We start from the raw sequence: 19,057 nt of genomic DNA, 5'->3' as shown, positions 1-19,057 counted from the left end.
TTATGAGGTCACCTGAGTTGGGATCTTGTGGGAAGGTATGAATTTTTGAAATAAAAAAGAAAACTGTGCACAAAGAGAGAAAGTAGTAATGGCAGTCTAACTGCCATGGAGTGAGGTGGATGAGGGTAATGGAAGAGGGGTGAACAACTAGAAGGCAGCTGCTACTCATATTCAGAGGTAGCTGAGCTCTAGCTCAGGCAGGAGCATATATTTTTGAGTAGGAGTGGCACATATATATGACTTTCCTGTGAGAAAGGAGCCAGAATTGTGAGACTGGGCACATAACATAAAAGTTCCTGGACTCTACGGCAACTAGCCCAGGGTCCAGCAGAGCAACACCTCCGCCCAAATAGTGCCATTCAGGGTTCAGCCCCCTGTAGGAGCCTCTGGTCACTGAGTTCTAAATAACGATTAAGCTGTTGTTTCTTCTTCAGCATTATTTTCAGAAAGTATACCTGTCCTTAACGCTCCTCAGGTATAAAACACCTATCTTCCCTACTTCTCTAAAGGATATAAAACGTTCAGTGAGGGGGGAGATGTGGGCTGCTATACATTTTCATTAAGGCTAAGCTAAGCGGCAGAAGACAAAGCCCATCTCCTCAAATTTCATCAGGGAGGAAATGGGCTTTGGGGCAGGGGGTGGGGTGGCGGGGTTCAGCAAGAACTCCAGAGGACTGGTCACCTTTTAGCCAAAGCCAAAGGAAGCAATCGGTAAGAGCTGAACTATCTCCTTCCTTTCCCTTACATATAAGCCCTGAGTTACCCAAAACCCATGCCCCCAACACAGTACACAGAAAAGATACACTATTATTAGATAACTATTTATTTGGGAGAATCAATAATCTCCACAAGGAAGGAGTTATTTCTGGATGGGAAGTCTTCCTCCCTGGGAATTCTGGAGAATTGTTTTCTGTCTAAAGAGTAGAGACCGATGTCCAGACACAGTGCCTTCAGCAGTGCTGAGAGCAGCCGTGGGTGCCTGGCCAGCTTGACGCCTGTGGGTGGGGCTTGGATGGGGCACAGGCTCCCCGTGGGACACTGGTGGGAGATGTCTGTGACATAGTTGCTGGTCCTTGAATGCCACAACTTTCTGGGGGTGTCTCTTCTTATCTCTGATCTGTCTTGTACTTGGAGGATAAATCTGGCCAGCAAAGGTAGGACTTGATATTTGATGGCAGGACTTGATATTTGTCACTTTACAGGAGGGAGCCCTGTAGTTGACAGGATATCCCTGGACAGGCTCTGTCCGGACCTGCACTTCCGCCTTTTGCTGAGTTTTCCTCACCTGCACTGGGGGAGGACGGGGCCCTTGAGAGCAGGTGACATCAATTGCATGCTGACACCCCAGTTTCTCCTCTAGGAACTTCCCGTTGTCTGTCACGATTTTCTGAGCTTCAGTTGTCCCAGTAAAGGCAGCTTTACTTTTAACTAGGCCTCTGTTCTGCACAGTTGATATGGGGCTGCCCTTTTCCTGGGCATCTTCTTGACTTTCGTATTTTATCCCAGAATAAAGCCATTGCAAGAAGTGCATCATTCTTTTTCCGTTATGGCCTTCAGGAAGAGGCTGTCCCTTCTGTGATAGGGTCTGGGAAGACTTGCTCGCACGTGTCTGCCCTAGTACCTTCTCCTGAGTAGGGAAACTCTTCCTCCTAAGTTGGGATGTCCCCAAGCCTTTATCCCCTCCATCAAGCTCTTTTGCCTTGGGCTCCAGAGGGCTCACTCTCTTTGCAGTTGGTGGGAAGTTCTTATCCTGCTTAGGGGCCCAAGGTTTCTGCTGCTGCTCCATCCTGATTCCTCTGTCCTCCAAATGGACATGCAGCACCTGGGAAGCTCCCATGTCCCCACCTGAGACACCTTGGGCATGAGTCAGTGAGGCCTCATAAGTCAAGTTATCTGAAGCAAGGGATGTGTCAGTGGGTTGGCCTTGAGCCTGGCTATGCTCCCTGTTCTCCAGTTTAAAGTTTAACTCACGGAACAGTTGTTCTTTAAGGTCTAATGATTTAGGATCTTGGCGAACTGGTAATTTGGGTGGGGGGCTTCCAGTGGTCACGGTAGTTTCTGCTTTATTCTCATTCACATTTATCATTTGGGCGCTCCCTGGCTTGCTAGTTGTCACCATGTCACTAGTTTTTAATTGAAGAGGATCAGGCTCCTCAGCCGCGAATACCTCCCTAGACAATTTGGGCATGGAAACAGGTTCTGACTTCTCCACCTTTTTGCCCCGTTGCATTTCTCCTTTATCACTGGAACTCACACTCCTATGCTTCGGCTCATATCTGGCCCCAGCTTGCTTTGCAAGCAGCTTTTGGGGATATCTGTTGGCTAGTTGAGTCTGTCTAGGACCTGCTTTCCCTGTGATGGAGAGTGAAACAGACAGAGGAGTCTGTCTGGCATCCTTAATTCTCTGAACATCCTCTGCCAGCCTACGGTTGACATCAGAGCGTGATTGTCTCAGGACCCTCTGTCCTCCTTTGCCCACAGGTGAGGTGGCAGGGAGAGAACGATCCAGGACAGGGGCTGAATTTGTTGTTCCCGCTTTGTCTCCATGGAGAGATTCAGAGCTTCCTCTAAAGGACTTGAAGCTCCCAGATTTGGAGTCTGCCTCAGAAATCACATTGGTTGAGGAGGGCAAGTTGGCATGAGACAAGGACTGGGATGAGGCATCTTTCAATTTAAAGATCTGTATGGATTCAAGGACCTTGCGGGGAAGGGCCCACAACATCCTCATATGAAACCTTTTAATATGGGCTTCCAGCATCTGTTGTGTACTGGAATCAACAAAAGTCAGGTCCTGGAAGGTATTCAGGGAGTAGGCCACACCCACTGATGATGGCAAACTTCTCTGTTTCGTTTGGGTGTGGGATTTCACAGAAAGAAGCAATGTTTGCTTGATAGCATGCCATGAATTATGCACAGTCCCAGGGAGCCGACCCTCATTTATTTCTCCAAACTTCTTGCTCAAATGTACTTTTAGGACATTTTGAAGTTGTCTCTGACCTAGACTCTCTGCTGACATCCTTGGATTTTTCTCTGAGAGACTCACCATCTGACTCTTTAGGTCTTTCTCAGAGTCATACCCCAGATCCTTACCTGAAGAGCTCTTTGGGTCATTCAACAGGTGATCTTTTGGGCCATTCTCTAGGCTGTGTCCCAGATCCTTCCCCACACCTTCCTCTAGCTGGAACATTTCTGAGCTCCTCTCATGGAAGCCTCCAGTTTGGCTCAATCCAACATTTCCATTTTTGCTACTCTGACCCTTAAACACAGAGATCAGTGAGACTCCATTATTGCTCACCGACTCAGATGCCTCTGAAAAACCATTTGGAGGCAATATCAGTGACACAGACTCGTAGATTCTGCGGGGCAGGCCCCACCGGTGTTGGATGAGCCTCTTTCGAAGGTGATGCTCTAGTTTCTTCCGAACTTCATCACCGAGAGGAAACTCCCCAGGAAGGATGGAGATTGAAACACGGGCCTGGGGGGCCCGGTGGCGAGGAGTGTTAGGAGCTGATGGACAAAAGTCTTCCCAAGATCTTTGGACCACAGAGGGTAAACCCCACAAATTTTCCTGTTGTTTCTGCAAAATGTTCCTTTCCAGCTGTTGAATTTCAGATGAGGAGAGAGACTGGGACTCATCCTGAGGTCTGTGGAAACTTACTCCACAGGTCCTGATCTGGGGTAGAGGATCAGATGGTATGACTGGGAGTGGAGACTGAGGGTCGGCCTGGGACTGGACCTGAGTGAGAGGTAGGGGCTGAGATTGAGGCAGGGTTTGAGGCAAGGGCTCAGGCTGAATCTCAGGCAAGGACAGAGGCAGGGGAGCAGGAAGCACTGGTGATTCTTGGCCTGTGGAGGCATTCGAGTTTCTATTGAAAATAAAGATTGAGGAACTGTCAGCCAAGACATGAACAGCAGAGGGCAAGGACTCGCTGTGCAGAGACGGGAGACCCCAGAAGAACTGGATAGGTTTTTGCTGTAAATGGTCCTCCAGGGTCTTAGGATATGGGGGCTGCTGACGCACATGCAGCTCCTCTGATTTGTCTCTGCTGCTCCAAAAGGGAAGGCAGACTGCCGAGTCATGCTTATCAGCAGTTGACTCTAACATTTTCCACGAAGAATTTCGTTGGTAGTCTGGCCTAAGTTGTTCTGGAAGAGAATCTTTTTCATTTTCCTTTTCCTTCCACATCAGGAAATCGCTCCTCTTTTGGACTTGTCTCTCCAGGAGTGCCAGGACATCAGGGCTGAGAAATGAGAGGTTACCAGGCTCTACAAGGTTGGCTGCAGGGTCTCCCCCAAAAGAGGCCTCTGAAGAATGGAGGTCAAGAAACTCCTGATTGAAATCACATTGTGCCAACGTGGAAGGGAACGAGTCTTTGGCATGAGCTTGCCGCCAGGAGAAGTCTGCAATTGACAGGCTTGAATGCTCAGTGCCTCTGATTGTTGACACACAAGTGGATAACCCACCAGAGCTATCTGGAGATAAGTTCTCCTGTTCCGGAGTCACAGATTGAGTCACAGATAAAGTGCACTCTGGCTGTGGTGAAAGAGACATCAGAGTTGGTGGTGCATGATGACAAGCAAAAGAATCGGGGTGATTCATTGCCTGGGCCAAATCTGATAGGGGATTGATATCTTGGGAAAGGGTGGGGTCAAGAGAGAAAACGGTATCCGGAGACAAAGTGGCCTCTCGTGGGAGAACAGGATCTGCTGTCTGAGTGTCATGTGGTAGGAGAGGGGGAAAGGCAAGGGGTTGGGGTGGGGAATAGTCCACTGGGAATTCGGAATCCAAGGAAGGCAAAGGCTCTGGTGCCAGAGAATGACCCAATGGGGAGGGTGAAAAAGAGTCAACTAAGGGGGTCATTGGGCTAGGGGAGAGAACGGAGGGGGGCAGTGGGGAAGGCTCAAGAAGAGAGGCTGGTGTTAGGTCTCTTGGAGGGACTGTTGAGAAGGCAGGGGACAGAGTAAATGACGACTCAGTCACAGGAGCTGTGGAAGCCAACGGGGACACAGAGGAAGCAGAATCTTCCAGGGCCCCTGGGAGTAGCAGCCGATTGATCTCAGCAGTTGCATTATTACATGCCTCACAGAAGGGGTCTGGACATAAGAGCCGATGAATGCGGGTGTTGTCATCGTGCTTGCCCAGGAGGCTGCAGAAGACAGGAAGTACAAAGATGCAACCAGGAACAGAATAAGGAAAGGGGGACCTGCTGGCCTGGCAGGGGTGGGGTCATTTGAAGCCTGCTGCCCCTTCACATTGCTCCACATCCATGAGTTCACAACATGCTCAACAGCCCTCACCTCAAGGCCTTCATCACATACTCATTCCTGTGCTACCCCCTGCCATGACTACAGCAGGTTGCACTGAATCCCTGGAATTGCATAGAACATGCTAAGGAGGGATCAGGAAAGAAGGGGAAAGACTAGTTAGTCACCTTTTCAGAATAGAAATCAGCTTCGTTTTCTCCTCTATTTCTGTCTGGTGACATCTCCAACCTGAGAAACCAGGAGAGTGGGTTATATGTAATGAAGGTAGAAGCATAGGTATAATAAAGGAGTCCCCTTACGGGAAACCCTTGGGGTCTTAGACTCTGAAAGACCCAAGAATTAGTAGATGAGGTCAAATGGTCAATGATACTAACATGTGTATGTTGCTTCTTGTAAAGTACTTTCACATGCATTTTATCTCATGTGATGCTCAAAACCACCATGTGAAGCCCAGAGATCAGTGTTGCCTTAGAGAGGGATCTGATCATCCAGGAAGTCAAAGGACTTTTACAAAGTCAGGACACAGAAGTTCTGACTCTTGACATCTCACATGGCCACCTGTTGGGAAACACCCATTGCCCAGGTCCATCACTGGTTCATGCCCAGCGATGAGCAGAGCAGGGAATCTGAGCAGTGTCTCAGGCTCTGACTGCCCTCCCACAAGCCTCTCCTCTGAGAACTCTGGTTTCTGAGAGAAACTGTATCTAGCAGTTGACATCCTCAGAGATCAGGGACCTTGGATGTCATGGAAAAGGCAGGAAGGGTCACCCTTGGAGAGTTCAGCTGGGATGGGCAGAACCTTACCTTTCGGTGTTCCACCTTTCCTTCTCCTCTTGGCTCTGCCCTGACGCTGAGAACAAAAAGAAAAGAATGAAGGGCTGGGGCTCATTTCTCTCACTCCTCTCTAGGAAACTCAGATATTCATTATCCATGAATAATATGACTCTATTTTAATTAATAGAACTTTATGTTCCTTCCTTTTATCAATTTTAAAGGTTTAAAATGCTTTCGATTTTTTTCTTCTTTGACAAACTCAAAGAAGGACTTTTGTCTATGAGATCCACACTTGATATTCTCAGTCAGAAGTCATCTGCCCAAGGAGGGCATAGCATCTGAGGCCAACAGTCACGTCCATGTCCCTCAGATGGGACCCTGTATCCTGGAGCTCAGGCTCCAGCCTCTGCTCAGAGGCTCAGCATTGCTGCTCTGATCAGCCCAGCACAAAGGAAGGCTTTGTCGAGTGATGCCTGACATGAGAATGTACTCATGATCAAGCATTAGGGAACTCTGTTCTCCTGCAGAGATCCCACACTCTCTAAATAACCCAACCTAGGGCCACAAAATTGCTGTTTGGGATTTTATCCCGGTGTCCTCCAAACACTCAGATGGGACATGGGCTTCAACTGGAAGCCTTAGTCCTCCCTGAACCCCTAGCCCTGCCTGGCTTCTTTCCCTAGGAGGATGATGTTCTATCCTCTCCTTGAACTTCCCACCTTAGGTGTCTCTCTGAGCCAACCAATCTCATTTTAAAATGTGGGAATAGAAATGGAAACAACAACAAAGAATCTCTGTTGGGGGCTCACCCAGGGCTGCTTACCTTTCGGATGTCTTTGGTTTTACTGAAGGTAGGTGAAAATGGCAAACTCACCAGGTACCACAGCAACAGAAGAAGCAACACCAACTCGCACAGGACGATGAGGTTTCGGTAAATATCCAAGGATGTTGAGTCACAGCTCAGACATAGGTCGATAACGCTGTTCAAAAATGAGAAAACATTCCATTCTCTGAATCCCATTTCTGAACCGCAAGACTGCCTGAACACACTGAGCACTGAGAGTGCGAGTGCAGTCCCAGGCCTGCATCACAGAGCACTGAAGAGTCACAAAGGGTTTCTGAGTGTGGGGGAGGGGACAACATGGAGAGGGTGTGTCCACAGCCCCTCCCCCACCCACCAGTCCAGCAGACCCTTCCGCCCCTGCTGGGCCTTCCAGGTCCCTCTGCCCTACCCTGCCATCCTATTTTCCAACTCCATCCTTTCATGGTTTCATATATTTACAGTAATGAAATTTTCTACTTGTCCCATCTGTAACCCAGATACTACCTGGTTCCCTTTACTGTGTTTTTTTTTTATTCTTTTTTTTTTTAACATCTTTATTGGGGTATAATTGCTTTACAATGGTGTGTTAGTTTCTGCCCCACAACAAAGTGAATCAGTCATACATAAACATATGTTCCCATATGTCCTCCCTCTTGCGTCTCCCTCCCTCCCACCGTCCCCATCCCACCCCTCCAGGCTGTCACAAAGCACCGAGCCAATATCCCCGTGCCGTGCGGCTGCTTCCCACTAGCTATCTACCGTACTATGTTTGTTAGTGTGTATGTCATATGCCCATGACTCCCTCCCGCCCTGTCACAGCTCACCCCCCCCCCCATATCCTCAAGTCCGTTCTCTAGGAGATCTGCGTCTTTATTCCTGCATTACCCCTAGGTTCTTCATGACATTTTTTTTTTCCTAAATTCCATATATATGTGTTAGCATACGGTATTTGTCTTTTTCTTTCTGACTTACTTCACTCTGTATGACAGACTCTAGGTCTATCCACCTCATTACAAATAGCTCAATTTCGTTTCTTTTTATGGCTGAGTAATATTCCATTGTATATATGTGCCACATCTTCTTTATCCATTCATCCGATGATGGGCACTTAGGTTGTTTCCATCTCCGGGCTATTGTAAATAGAGCTGCAATGAACATTTTGGTACATGACTCTTTTTGAATTTTGGTTTTCTCAGGGTATATGCCCAGTAGTGGGATTGCTGGATCATATGGTATTTCTATTTGTAGTTTTTTAAGGAACCTCCATACTGTTCTCCATAGTGGCTGAACCAATTCACATTCCCACCAGCAGTGCAGGAGTGTTCCCTTTTCTCCACACCCTCTCCAGCATTTATTGTTTCTAGATTTTTTGATGATGGCCATTCTGACTGGTGTGAGATGATATCTCATTGTAGGTTTGATTTGCATTTCTCTAACGATTAATGATGTTGAGCATTCTTTCATGTGTTTGTTGGCAGTCTGTATATCTTCTTTGGAGAAATGTCTATTTAGGTCTTCGGCCGATTTTTGGATTGGGTTGTTTGTTTTTTTGTTATTGAGCTGCATGAGCTGCTTGTAAATTTTGGAGATTAATCCTTTGTTGTTTGCTTCATTTGCAAATACTTTCTCCCATTCTGAGGGTTGTCTTTTGGTCTTGTTTATGGTTTCCTTTGCTGTGCAAAAGCTTGGAAGTTTCATTAGGTCCCATTTGTTTATTTTTGTTTTTATTTCCATTACTCTAGGAGGTGGGTCAGAAAGGATTTTGCTGTGATTTATGTCATAGAGTGTTCTGCCTGTGTTTTCCTCTAAGAGTTTGATAGTTTCTGGCCTTACATTTAGGTCTTTAATCCATTTTGAGCTTACTTTTGTGTATGGTGTTAGGGAATGACCTAATCTCATACTTTTACATGTACCTGTCCAGTTTTCCCAGCACCAATTATTGAAGAGGCTGTCCTTTCTCCACTGTACATTCCTGCCACCTTTATCAAAGATAAGGTGTCCATATGTGCGTGGGTTTCTCTCTGGGCTTTCTATCCTGTTCCATTGATCTATCTTTCTGTTTTTGTGCCAGTACCATACCGTCTTGATTACTGTAGCTTTGTAGTATAGTCTGAAGTCAGGGAGCCTGATTCCTCCAGCTCCTTTTTTCGTTGTCAAGATTGCTTTGGCTATTCGGAGTGTTTTGTGTTTCCATACAAATTGTGAAATTTTTTGTTCTAGTTCTGTGAAAAATGCCAGTGGTAGTTTGATAGGGATTGCATTGAATCTATAGATTGCTTTGGGTAGTAGAGTCATTTTCACAATGTTGATTCTTCCAATCCAAGAACATGGTATATCTCTCCACCTATTTGTATCATTTTTAATTTCTTTCATCAGTGTCTTATAATTTTCTGCATACAGGTCTTTTGTCTCCTTAGGTAGGTTTATTCCTAGATATTTTATTCTTTTTGTTGCAATGGTAAATGGGAGTGTTTTCTTGATTTCACTTTCAGATTTTTCATCATTAGTATATAGGAATGCCAGAGATTTCTGTGCATTAATTTTGTATCCTGCTACTTTACCAAATTCATTGATGAGCTCTAGTAGTTTTCTGGTAGCATCTTTAGGATTCTCTATGTATAGGATCATGTCATCTGCAAACAGTGATAGCTTTACTTCTTCTTTACCGATTTGGATTCCTTTTATTTCCTATTCTTCTCTGATTGCTGTGGCTAAAACTTCCAAAACTATGTTGAATAAGAGTATGAGAGTGGGCAACCTTGTCTTGTTCCTGATCTTAGTGGAAATGCTTTCAGTTTTTCACCATTGAGGATGATGTTGGCTGTGGGCTTGTCATATATGGCCTTTATTATGTTGAGGAAAGTTCCCTCTATGCCTACTTTCTGCAGGGTTTTTATCATAAATGGGTGTTGAATTTTTTCAAAAGCTTTCTCTGCATCTATTGAGATGATCATATGGTTTTTCTCCTTCAATTTTTTAATATGGTGTATCACATTGATAGATTTGCATATATTGAAGAATCCTTGCATTCCTGGAATAAACCCCACTTGATCATGGTGTATGATCCTTTTAATGTGCTGTTGGATTCTGTTTGCTAGTATTTTGTTGAGGATTTTTGCATCTGTGTTCATCAGTGATATTGGCCTGTAGTTTTCTTTCTTTGTGACATCCTTGTCTGGTTTTGGTATCAAGGTGATGGTGGCCTCGTAGAAGGAATTTGGGAGTGTTCCTCCCTCTGCTATATTTTGGAAAAGTTTGAGAAGGATAGGTGTTAGCTCTTCTCTAAATGTTTGATAGAATTCGCCTGTGAAGCCATCTGGTCCTGAGCTTTTGTTTGTTGGAAGATTTTTAATCACAGTTTCAATTTCAGTGCTTGTGATTGGTCTGCTCATATTTTCTATTTGTTCCTGATTCAGTCTTGGCAGGTTGTGCATTTCTAAGAATTTGTCCATTTCTTCCAGATTGTCCATTTTATTGGCATACAGTTGCTTGTAGTAATCTCTCATGATCTTTTTTATTTCTGCAGTGTCAGTTGTTACCTCTCCTTTTTCATTTCTAATTCTATTGATTTGAGTCTTCTCCCTTTTTTTCTTGATGAGTCTGGCTAGTGGTTTATCTATTTTGTTTATCTTCTCAAAGAACCAGCTTTAGTTTTATTGATGTTTGCTGTTGTTTCCTTCATTTCTTTTTCATTTATTTCTGATCTGATTTTTATGATTTCTTTCCTTCTGCTAGCTTTGGGGTTTTTTTGTTCTTCTTTCTGTAATTGCTTGAGGTGCAAGGTTAGGTTGTTTATTTGAGATGTTTCCTGCTTCTTAAGGTGGGCTTGTATTGCTATAAACTTCCCCCTTAGAACTGCTTTTGCTGCATCCCATAGGTTTTGGGTCGTTGTGTCTCCATTGTCATTTGTTTCTAGGTATTTGATTTCCTCTTTGATTTCTTCAGTGATCACTTCATTATTAAGTAGTGTATTGTTTAGCCTCCATGTGTTTGTATTTTTTACAGATCTTTTCCTGTAATTGATATCTAATCTCATGGCGTTGTGGTCAGAAAAGATACTTGATACAATTTCAATTTTGTTAAATTTACCAAGGCTTGATTTGTGACCCAAGATATGATCTATCCTGGAGAATGTTCCATGCGCACTTGAGAAAAATGTGTATTCTGTTGTTTTTGGATGGAGTGTCCTATAAATATCAATTAAGTCCATCTTGTTTAATGTACCATTTAAAGCTTGGGTTTCCTTATTTATTTTCATTTTGGATGATCTGTCCATGGGTGAAAGTGGGGTGTTTAAGTCCCCTACTATGAATGTGTTACTGTCGATTTCCCCTTTTATGGCTGTTAGTATTTGGCTTATGTATTGAGGTGCTCCTATGTTGGGTGCATAAATATTTACAATTGTTATATCTTCTTCTTGGATCGATCCCTTGATCATTATGTAGTGTCCTTCTTTGTCTCTTTTAATAGTCCTTATTTTAAAGTCTATTTTATCTGATATGAGAATTGCTACTCCAGCTTTCTTTTGGTTTCCATTTACATGGAATACCTTTTTCCATCCCCTTACTTTCAGTCTGTATGTGTCTCTAGGTCTGAAGTGGGTCTCTTGTAGACAGCATATATAAGGGTCTTATTTTTGTATCCATTCAGCCAATCTGTGTCTTTTGGTGGGAGCATTTAGTCCATTTACATTTAAGGTAATTATCGATATGTATGTTCCTATTCCCATTTTCTAAATTGTTTTGGGTTCATTATTATAGGTCTTTTCCTTCTCTTGTGTTTCTTGTCAAGAGAAGTTCCTTTAGCATTTGTTGTAAAGCTGGTTTGGTGGTGCTGAACTCTCTCAGCTTTTGCTTGTCTGTAAAGGTTTTAATTTCTCCATCAAATCTGAATGAGATCCTTGCTGGGTAGAGTAGTCTTGGTTGCAGGTTTTTCTCCTTCATCACCTTCAGTATGTCCTGCCACTCCCTTCTGGCTTGTAGGGTTTCTGCTGAGAGATCAGCTGTTAACCTTATGGGGATTCCCTTGTGTGTTATTTGTTGTTTTTCCCTTGCTACTTTTACTATGCTTTCTTTGTATTTAATTTTTGACAGTTTGATTAATATGTGTCTTGGCGTATTTCTCCTTGGATTTATCCTGTGTGGGACTCTCTGTGCTTCCTGGACTTGATTAACTATTTCCTTTCCCATATTAGGGAAGTTTTCAACTATAATCTCTTCAAATATTTTCTCAGTCCCTTTCTTTTTCTCTTCTTCTTCTGGAACCCCTATAATTCGAATGTTGGTGCGTTTAATGTTGTCCCAGAGGTCTCTGAGACTGTCCTTAATTCTTTTCATTCTTTTTTCTTTATTCTGCTCTGCAGTAGTTATTTCCACTATTTTATCTTCCAGGTTACTTATCCGTTCTTCTGCCTCAGGTTTTCTGCTATTGATCCCTTCTGGAGTATTTTTAATTTCATTTATTGTGCTGTTCATCGTTGCTTGTTTCATCTTTAGTTCTTCTAGGTCCTTGTTAAATGTTTCTTGCATTTTGTCCATTCTATTTCCAAGATTTCGGATCATCCTTACTATCATTATTCTGAATTCTTTTTCAGGTAGACTGCCTATTTCCTCTTCATTTGTTAGGTCTGGTGCATTTTATCTTGGTCCTTTATCTGCTGTGTGTTTTTCTGTCTTCTCATTTTGCTTATCTTACTGTGTTTGGGGTCTCCTTTTTGCAGACTGCAGGTTCGTAGTTCCCGCTGTTTTTGATGTCTGTCTCCAGTGGCTAAGGTTGGTTCAGTGGGTTGTGTAGGCTTCCTGGTGGAGGGGACTAGTGCCTGTGTTGTGGTGGATGAGGCTGGATCTTGTCTCTCTAGTGGGCAGGTTCATGTCTGGTGGTGTGTTTTGGGGTGTCTGTGGCCTTATGATTTTAGGCAGCCTCTCTGCTAATGGGTGGGGTTGTGTTCCTGTTTTGCTAGTTGTTTGGCATAGGTTGTCCAGCACTGTGGCTTGCTGGTCATTGAGTGAAGCTGGGTGCTGGTGTTAAGATGGAGGTCTCTGGGAGATTTTCGCCGTTTGATATTATGTGGAGCTGGGAGGTCTCTTGTTGACCAGTGTCCTGAAGTTGGCTCTCCTACCTCAGAGGCAGAGCCCTGACTCCTGGCTGGAGCACCAAGAGCCTTTCATCCACACGGCTCAGAATAAAAGGGAGAAAAAGTAGAGAGAATTAGTAGAAATATGAGGAAAGGAAGAAGGAAAGGAGGGAAGGAAGGAAGGAAGGAAGAAAGAAAGAAGCAAAGAAGGAAAGAAGGCAAGAAGGAAAGAAAGGGAGGGAGGGAGGGAGGGAGGAAGGAAGGAAGGCGCGAAAGAAGGAAAAAAGACAGAAGATACAGTAAAAATAAAATAAAGTATAACAAAGGTATTGAATTAAAAAATTCTTATTTAGAAAAAAAAAAAAAGGGATGGATAGAACCTTAGGACAAATGTTGGAAGCAAAGCTATACAGACAAAATCTTACACAGAAGCATACACATACACCCTCACTAAAAGAGGTAAAGGGGAAAAATCAAATCTTGCTGTCAGAGACCACCTCCTCATTTTGGGATGATTCGTTGTCTAAAGGAGGGAAGGAAGGAAGGAAAGAAAGAAAGAAAGAAAGAACGAAAATAAAGTATAATAACATTATTAAAATTAATTATTAAGAAAAAAAAAAAAACCATGGACGGATAGAACCCTAGGACAAATGGTGGAAGCAAGACTCTACAGACAAGATCTCACACAGAAGCACTCACATACACATTCACAAAAAGAGGAAAAGGGGAAAAAAATCATAGATCTTGCTCCTAAAGTCCACTTCCTTAATTTGGGATGATTGGTTGTCTCTTCATGTATTCCACAGATGCAGGGTACATCAAGTTGATTGTGGAGCTTTAATCCGCTGCTTCTGAGGCTGCTGGGAGAGATTTCCCTTTCTCTTCTTTGTTCTCACAGCTCATCGGGGCTCAGCTTTGGATTTGGCCCTGCGTCTGCGTGTAGGTCGCTGGAGGGCGTCTGTTTTTTGCTCAGACAGGACGGGGTTAAAGGAGCCGCTGATTCGGGGGCTCTGGCGCACTCAGGCCGGCGGGGAGGGAGGGGCACGGAGTGCGGGGCGGTCCTGCGGCGGCAAAGGCCGGCGTGACGTTGCACCAGCCTGAGGCCCGCCGTGCGTTCTCCCGGGGAAGTTGTCCCTGGATCCCGGGAACGTGGCAGTGGCGGGCTGCACAGGCTCCGCGGAAGAGGGGTGTGGAGAGTGACCTGTGCTCGCACACAGGCCCCTCGGTGGCGGCAGCAGCAGCCTTAGCGTCTCCCGCCCGTCTCTGGGGTCCGCGCTTTTAGCCGCGGCTCGTGCCCGTCTCTGGGGTCCGCGCTTTTAGCCGCGACTCGTGCCCGTCTCTGGGGTCCGCGCTTTTAGCCGCGGCTCGCGCCTGTCTCTGCAGTTCCTTTAAGCAGCGTTCTTAAACCCCTCTCCTCACGCACCAGGAAACAAAGAGGGAAGAAAAAGTCTGTTGCCTCTTCGGCAGGTGCAGACTTTTCTCCGGACTCCCTCCGGGGTAGCCGTGGTGCACTAACCCCTTCAGGCTATGTTCAAGCCGCCAACCCCAGTCCTCTCCCTGCGCTCCGTCGGAAACCGAAACCCGAGTCTCAGAGCCTCAGCTGGCAGCCCCGCAGCCCCTCCCGCCCCGGCGGGTGAGCAGACAAGCCTCTCGGGCTGGTGAGTGCCAGTCGGCACCGATCCTCTGTGCGGGAATCTCCCCGCTTTGCCCTCCGCACCCGTTGCTGTGCACTCCTCTGCGGCTTCGAAGTTCCCCCCTCTGCCTCCCGCAGTCTCCGCCCGCGAAGGGGCTTCCTAGTGTGTGGAAACTTTTCCTACTTCACAGCTCCCTCCCACTGGTGCAGGTTCCGTCCCTATTCTTTTGTCTCTGTTTTTTCTTTTTTTTTCTTTTGCCCTACCCAGGTACGTGGGGAGTTTCTTGCCGTTTGGGAGGTCTGAGGTCTTCTGCCAGCCTTCAGTAGGTGTTCTGTAGGAGTTGTTCCACGTGTAGATGTATTTCTGATGTATCTGTGGGGAGGAAGGTGATCTCCGCGTCTTACTCTTCCGCCATCTTTAAGGTCCCCCCCATGACTCTTTTTGAATTATGGTATTGTCAGGGTATATGCCCAGTAGTGGGATTGCTGGGCCATATGGTAGTTCTATTATTAATTTTTAAGGAACCTCCATACTGTTCTCCATCGTGGCTGTATCAATTTACATTCCCACCAACAGTGCAAGAGGGTTCCCTTTTCACCACACCATCTCCAGCATTTATTGTTTGTAGATTTTTTGATGATGGCCATTCTGACCGGTGTGAGGTGATAAGCACATTGTAATTTTGATTTGCATTTCTCTAATGATTAGTGATGTTGAGCGTCCTTTTACGTGTTTGTTGGCAATCTGTATATCTTTGGAGAAATGTCTGTGTAGGTCTTATGCCCATTTTTGGATTGGGTTTCTTTTTTTGATATTGAGCTGAATGAGCTGCTTGTAAATTTTGGAGATTAATCCTTTGTCAGTTGCTTCATTTGCAAATACTTTTTCCCATTCTGAAGGTTGTCTTTTCGTCTTGTTTATGGCTTCCTTCGCTGTGCAAAAGCTTTGAAGTTTCATTAGGTCCCATTCGTATATTTTTGTTTTTATTTCCATTTCTCTAGAAGGTGGGTCAAAAAGGATCTTGCTGTGATTTATGTCATAGAGTGTTCTGCTTATGTTTTCCTCTAAGAGCTTTAGAGTGTCTGGCCTTACGTAAGGTCTTTAATCCATTTTGATTTTATTTTTGTGTATGGTGTTAGGGAGTATTCTAATTTTCATTCTTTTACATGTAGCTGTCCAGTTTTCCCAGCACCACTTATTGAAGACGCTGTCTTTTCCCCAGTGTGTATTCTTCCCTCCTTTATCAATGATAAGATGACCATATGTGCGTGGGTTTATCTCTGGGCTTCTGTCCTGTTCCATTAATCTATATTTCTGTTTTTGTGCCAGTACCATACTGTCTTGATTACTGTACCTTTGTAGTATAGTCTGACATCAGGGAGACTGATTCCTCCAGCTCCGTTTTTCTTTCTCAAGATTACTTTGGCTATTCGGGGTCTTTTGTGTTTCCATACAAATTGTGAAATTTTTTGTTCTAGTTCTGTGAAAAATGCCAGTGGTAGTTTGATAGGGATTGCAGTGAATCTGTAGATTGCTTTGGGTAGTATAGTCATTTTTACAATGTTGACTCTTCTAATCCAAGAACATGGTATATCTCTCCGTCTGTTTGTATCATCTTTAATTTTTTCATCAGTGTCTTATAGTTTTCTGCATACAGGTCTTTTGTCTCCTTAGGTAGATTTATTCCTAGGTGTTTTATCCATTTTGTTGCAGTGGTAAATGGGAGTTTTTCCTTAATTTCTCTTTCAGATTTTTCATCATTAGAGTATAGAAATACAAGAGATTTCTGTGCATAAATTCTGTATCCTGCTACTTTCCCAAATTCATTGATTAGCTCTAGTAGTTTTCTGGTAGCATCTTTAGGAATCTCTGTATATAGTATCATGTCATCTGCAAACAGTGACAGCTTCGCTTCTTCTCTTCTGATTTGGGTTCCTTTTATTTCCTATTCTTCTCTGATTGCTGTGGCTAAAACTTCCAAAACTGTGTTGAATAATAGTGGTGAGAGTGGACAACCTTGTTTTGTTCCTGATCTTAGAGGAAATGGTTTCAGTTTTTCACCATTGAGAACGATGTTGGCTGTGGGTTTGTCATATATGGCCTTTATTATGTTGAAGTAAGTTCCCTCTTTGCCTACTTTCTGGAGGGTTTTTATCATAAATGGATGTTGAATTATGTTGAAAGCTTTTTCTTCATCTATTGAGATGATCATATAGTTTTTCTCCTTCAAGTTGTTAATATGGTGTATCACATTGATTGATTTGTGTATATTGAAGAAACCTTGCATTGCTGGGAATAACCCCACTTGATCATGGTGTATGATCCTTTTAATGTGCTGTTGGATTCTGTTTGCTAGTATTTTGTTGAGGATTTTTGCATCTGTGTTCATCAGTGATATTCGCCTGTAGTTTTCTTTCTTTGTGACATCTTTGTGTGGTTTTGTTATCAGGGTGATGGTTGCCTTGTAGAATGAGTTTGGGAGTGTTCCTCCCTCTGCTATGTTTTGGAAGAGTTTGAGAAGGATAGGTTTAAGCTCTTCTCTAAATATTTGATAGAACTCGCCTGGGAAGCCACCTGGTCCTGGGCTTTTGTTTTTTGGAAGGTTGTTAATCACAGTCTCAATTTCAGTGCTTGTGATTGGTTTGTTTATATTATCTATTTCTTCCTGGTTCAGTCTCCAGTGGTTGTGCTTTTCTAAGAATTTGTCCATTTCTTCCAGATTGTCCATTTTATTGGCATACAGTTGCTTGTAGTAATCTCTCATGATCCTTTGTATTTCTGCAGTGTCAGTTGTTACTTCTCCTTTTTCATTTCTAGTTGAGTCTTCTCCCTTTTTTCTTGATGAGTCTGGCTAATGGTTTATTAATTTTGTTTATCTTCTCAAAGAACCACCTTTTAGTTTTATTGATCTTTGCTATTGTTTTCTTCATTTCTTTTTCATTTATTTCTGATCTGATCTTTATGGTTTCTTTCCTTCTGCTAACTTCTGGATTTTTTTGTTCTTCTTTCTCTAATAGCTTTACGTGTACGGTTGGGTTGTTTATTTGAGATTTTTCTTGTTTCTTGAGGTAAGCTTGTATTGCTATAAACTTCCCTGTTGGAACTGCTTTTGCTGCATCCCATAGGTTTTGGGTTGTCGTGTTTTCATTGTCATTTGTTTCTAGGTATTTTTTGATTTCTTCTTTGATTTTTTCAGTGATCTCTTGGTTATTTAGTCATGTATTGTTTTGCCTGCATGTGCTTTTATTTTTTCCAAATATTTTCCTGTAATTGATATCTAGTCTAATAGCATTATGGTCAGAAAAGATACTTGATATGATTTTAATTTTCTTAAATTTACCAAGGCTTGATTTGTGACCCAAGATATGAACTGTCCTGGAGAATGTTCCATGATCATTTGAGAAGAAAGTGTATTCTGTTGTTTTTGAATGGAATGACCTATAAATATCTATTAAGTCCATTTGTTTATTGTGTCATTTAAAGCTTGTGTTTCCTTCTTTATTTTCATTTTTGTTGATCTGTCCATTGGTGAAAGTGGGCTGTTAAAGTCCCTACTATGATTGTGTTACTGTCGATTTCCCCTTTTATGGCTGTTAGCATTTGCCTTATGTATTGAGGTGCTCGCATGTTGGGTGCATAAATATTTAGAATTGTTATATCTTCTTCTTGGGCTGATTCCTTGATCATTATGTAGTGTCCTTCTTTGTCTCTTGTAATAGTCATTAGATTAGAGTCTATTTTGTCTGATAGAGAATTGCTGCTCCAGCTTTGTTTTGATTTCCATTTGCGTGGAATACCTTTTTCCATCCCCTCACTTTCAGTCTGTATATGTGCCTAGGTCTGAAGTAGGTCTCTTGTATACAGCATATATACGGGTCTTGTTTTTGTATCCGTTCATCCAGTGTATGTCTTTTGGTTGGAGCGTTTAATCCATTTAAATTTAAGGTAATTACCAAAATGTGTGTTCCTGTTACAATTTTCTTAATTATTTTGGTTTTGTTATTGTAAGTCTTTTCCTTCTCTTGTGTTTCCTGCCTAGAGAAGTTCCTTCAGCACATGTTGTAAAGCTGGTTTGGTGGTGCTGAATTCTCTTAAATTTTGTCTGTCTGTTAAGGTTTTAATTTCTCCATTGATTCTGAATGAGATCCTTGCTGGGTAGAGTAATCTTGGTTGTATGTTTTTCCCTTTCCTTGCTTTAAATTTGTCCTGTGACTCCCTTCTGGACTGCAGAGTTTCTGCTGAAAGATCAGCTGTTAACCTTTTGCGGATTCCCTTGTATTTCATTTGTTGTTTTTCCCTTGCTGCTTTTATTATTTTTTCTTTTATTTAATTTTTGATAGTTTGATTAATATGTGTCTTGGTGTGTTGCTCATTGGATTTATCCTGTATGAGACAATCTATGCTTCCTGGACGTGATTGACTATTTCCTTTAACATGTTAGGGAAGTTTTCAAATATAATGTCTTCAAATATTTTCTTAGTCACTTTC

The 19,057-nt window shown here is 43.3% G+C and overlaps 1 protein-coding gene across 1 annotated transcript; it reads right to left on the bottom strand.

Annotated features, from left to right (window-relative positions):
* Positions 1-859: 859 nt before the first annotated feature.
* On the bottom strand, positions 860-7,060 carry LOC309823510 (spermatogenesis-associated protein 31D4-like; the record flags this gene model as incomplete). Its single annotated transcript, XM_082655847.1, has 4 exons — positions 860-5,147; positions 5,433-5,493; positions 6,070-6,115; positions 6,863-7,060. 4 exons carry the CDS (start codon positions 7,058-7,060, stop codon positions 860-862), a joined length of 4,593 nt encoding a protein of 1,530 aa, XP_082511973.1.
* Positions 7,061-19,057: the final 11,997 nt, after the last annotated feature.

The sequence above is a fragment of the Grampus griseus genome (genome assembly GCF_964374135.1).
Source record: "Grampus griseus genome assembly, chromosome: 6".
NCBI lineage: Eukaryota > Metazoa > Chordata > Mammalia > Artiodactyla > Delphinidae > Grampus > Grampus griseus.
Note: the sequence above shows the minus strand (reverse complement) of the source record. Positions and strands in the feature narration are given on the sequence as shown.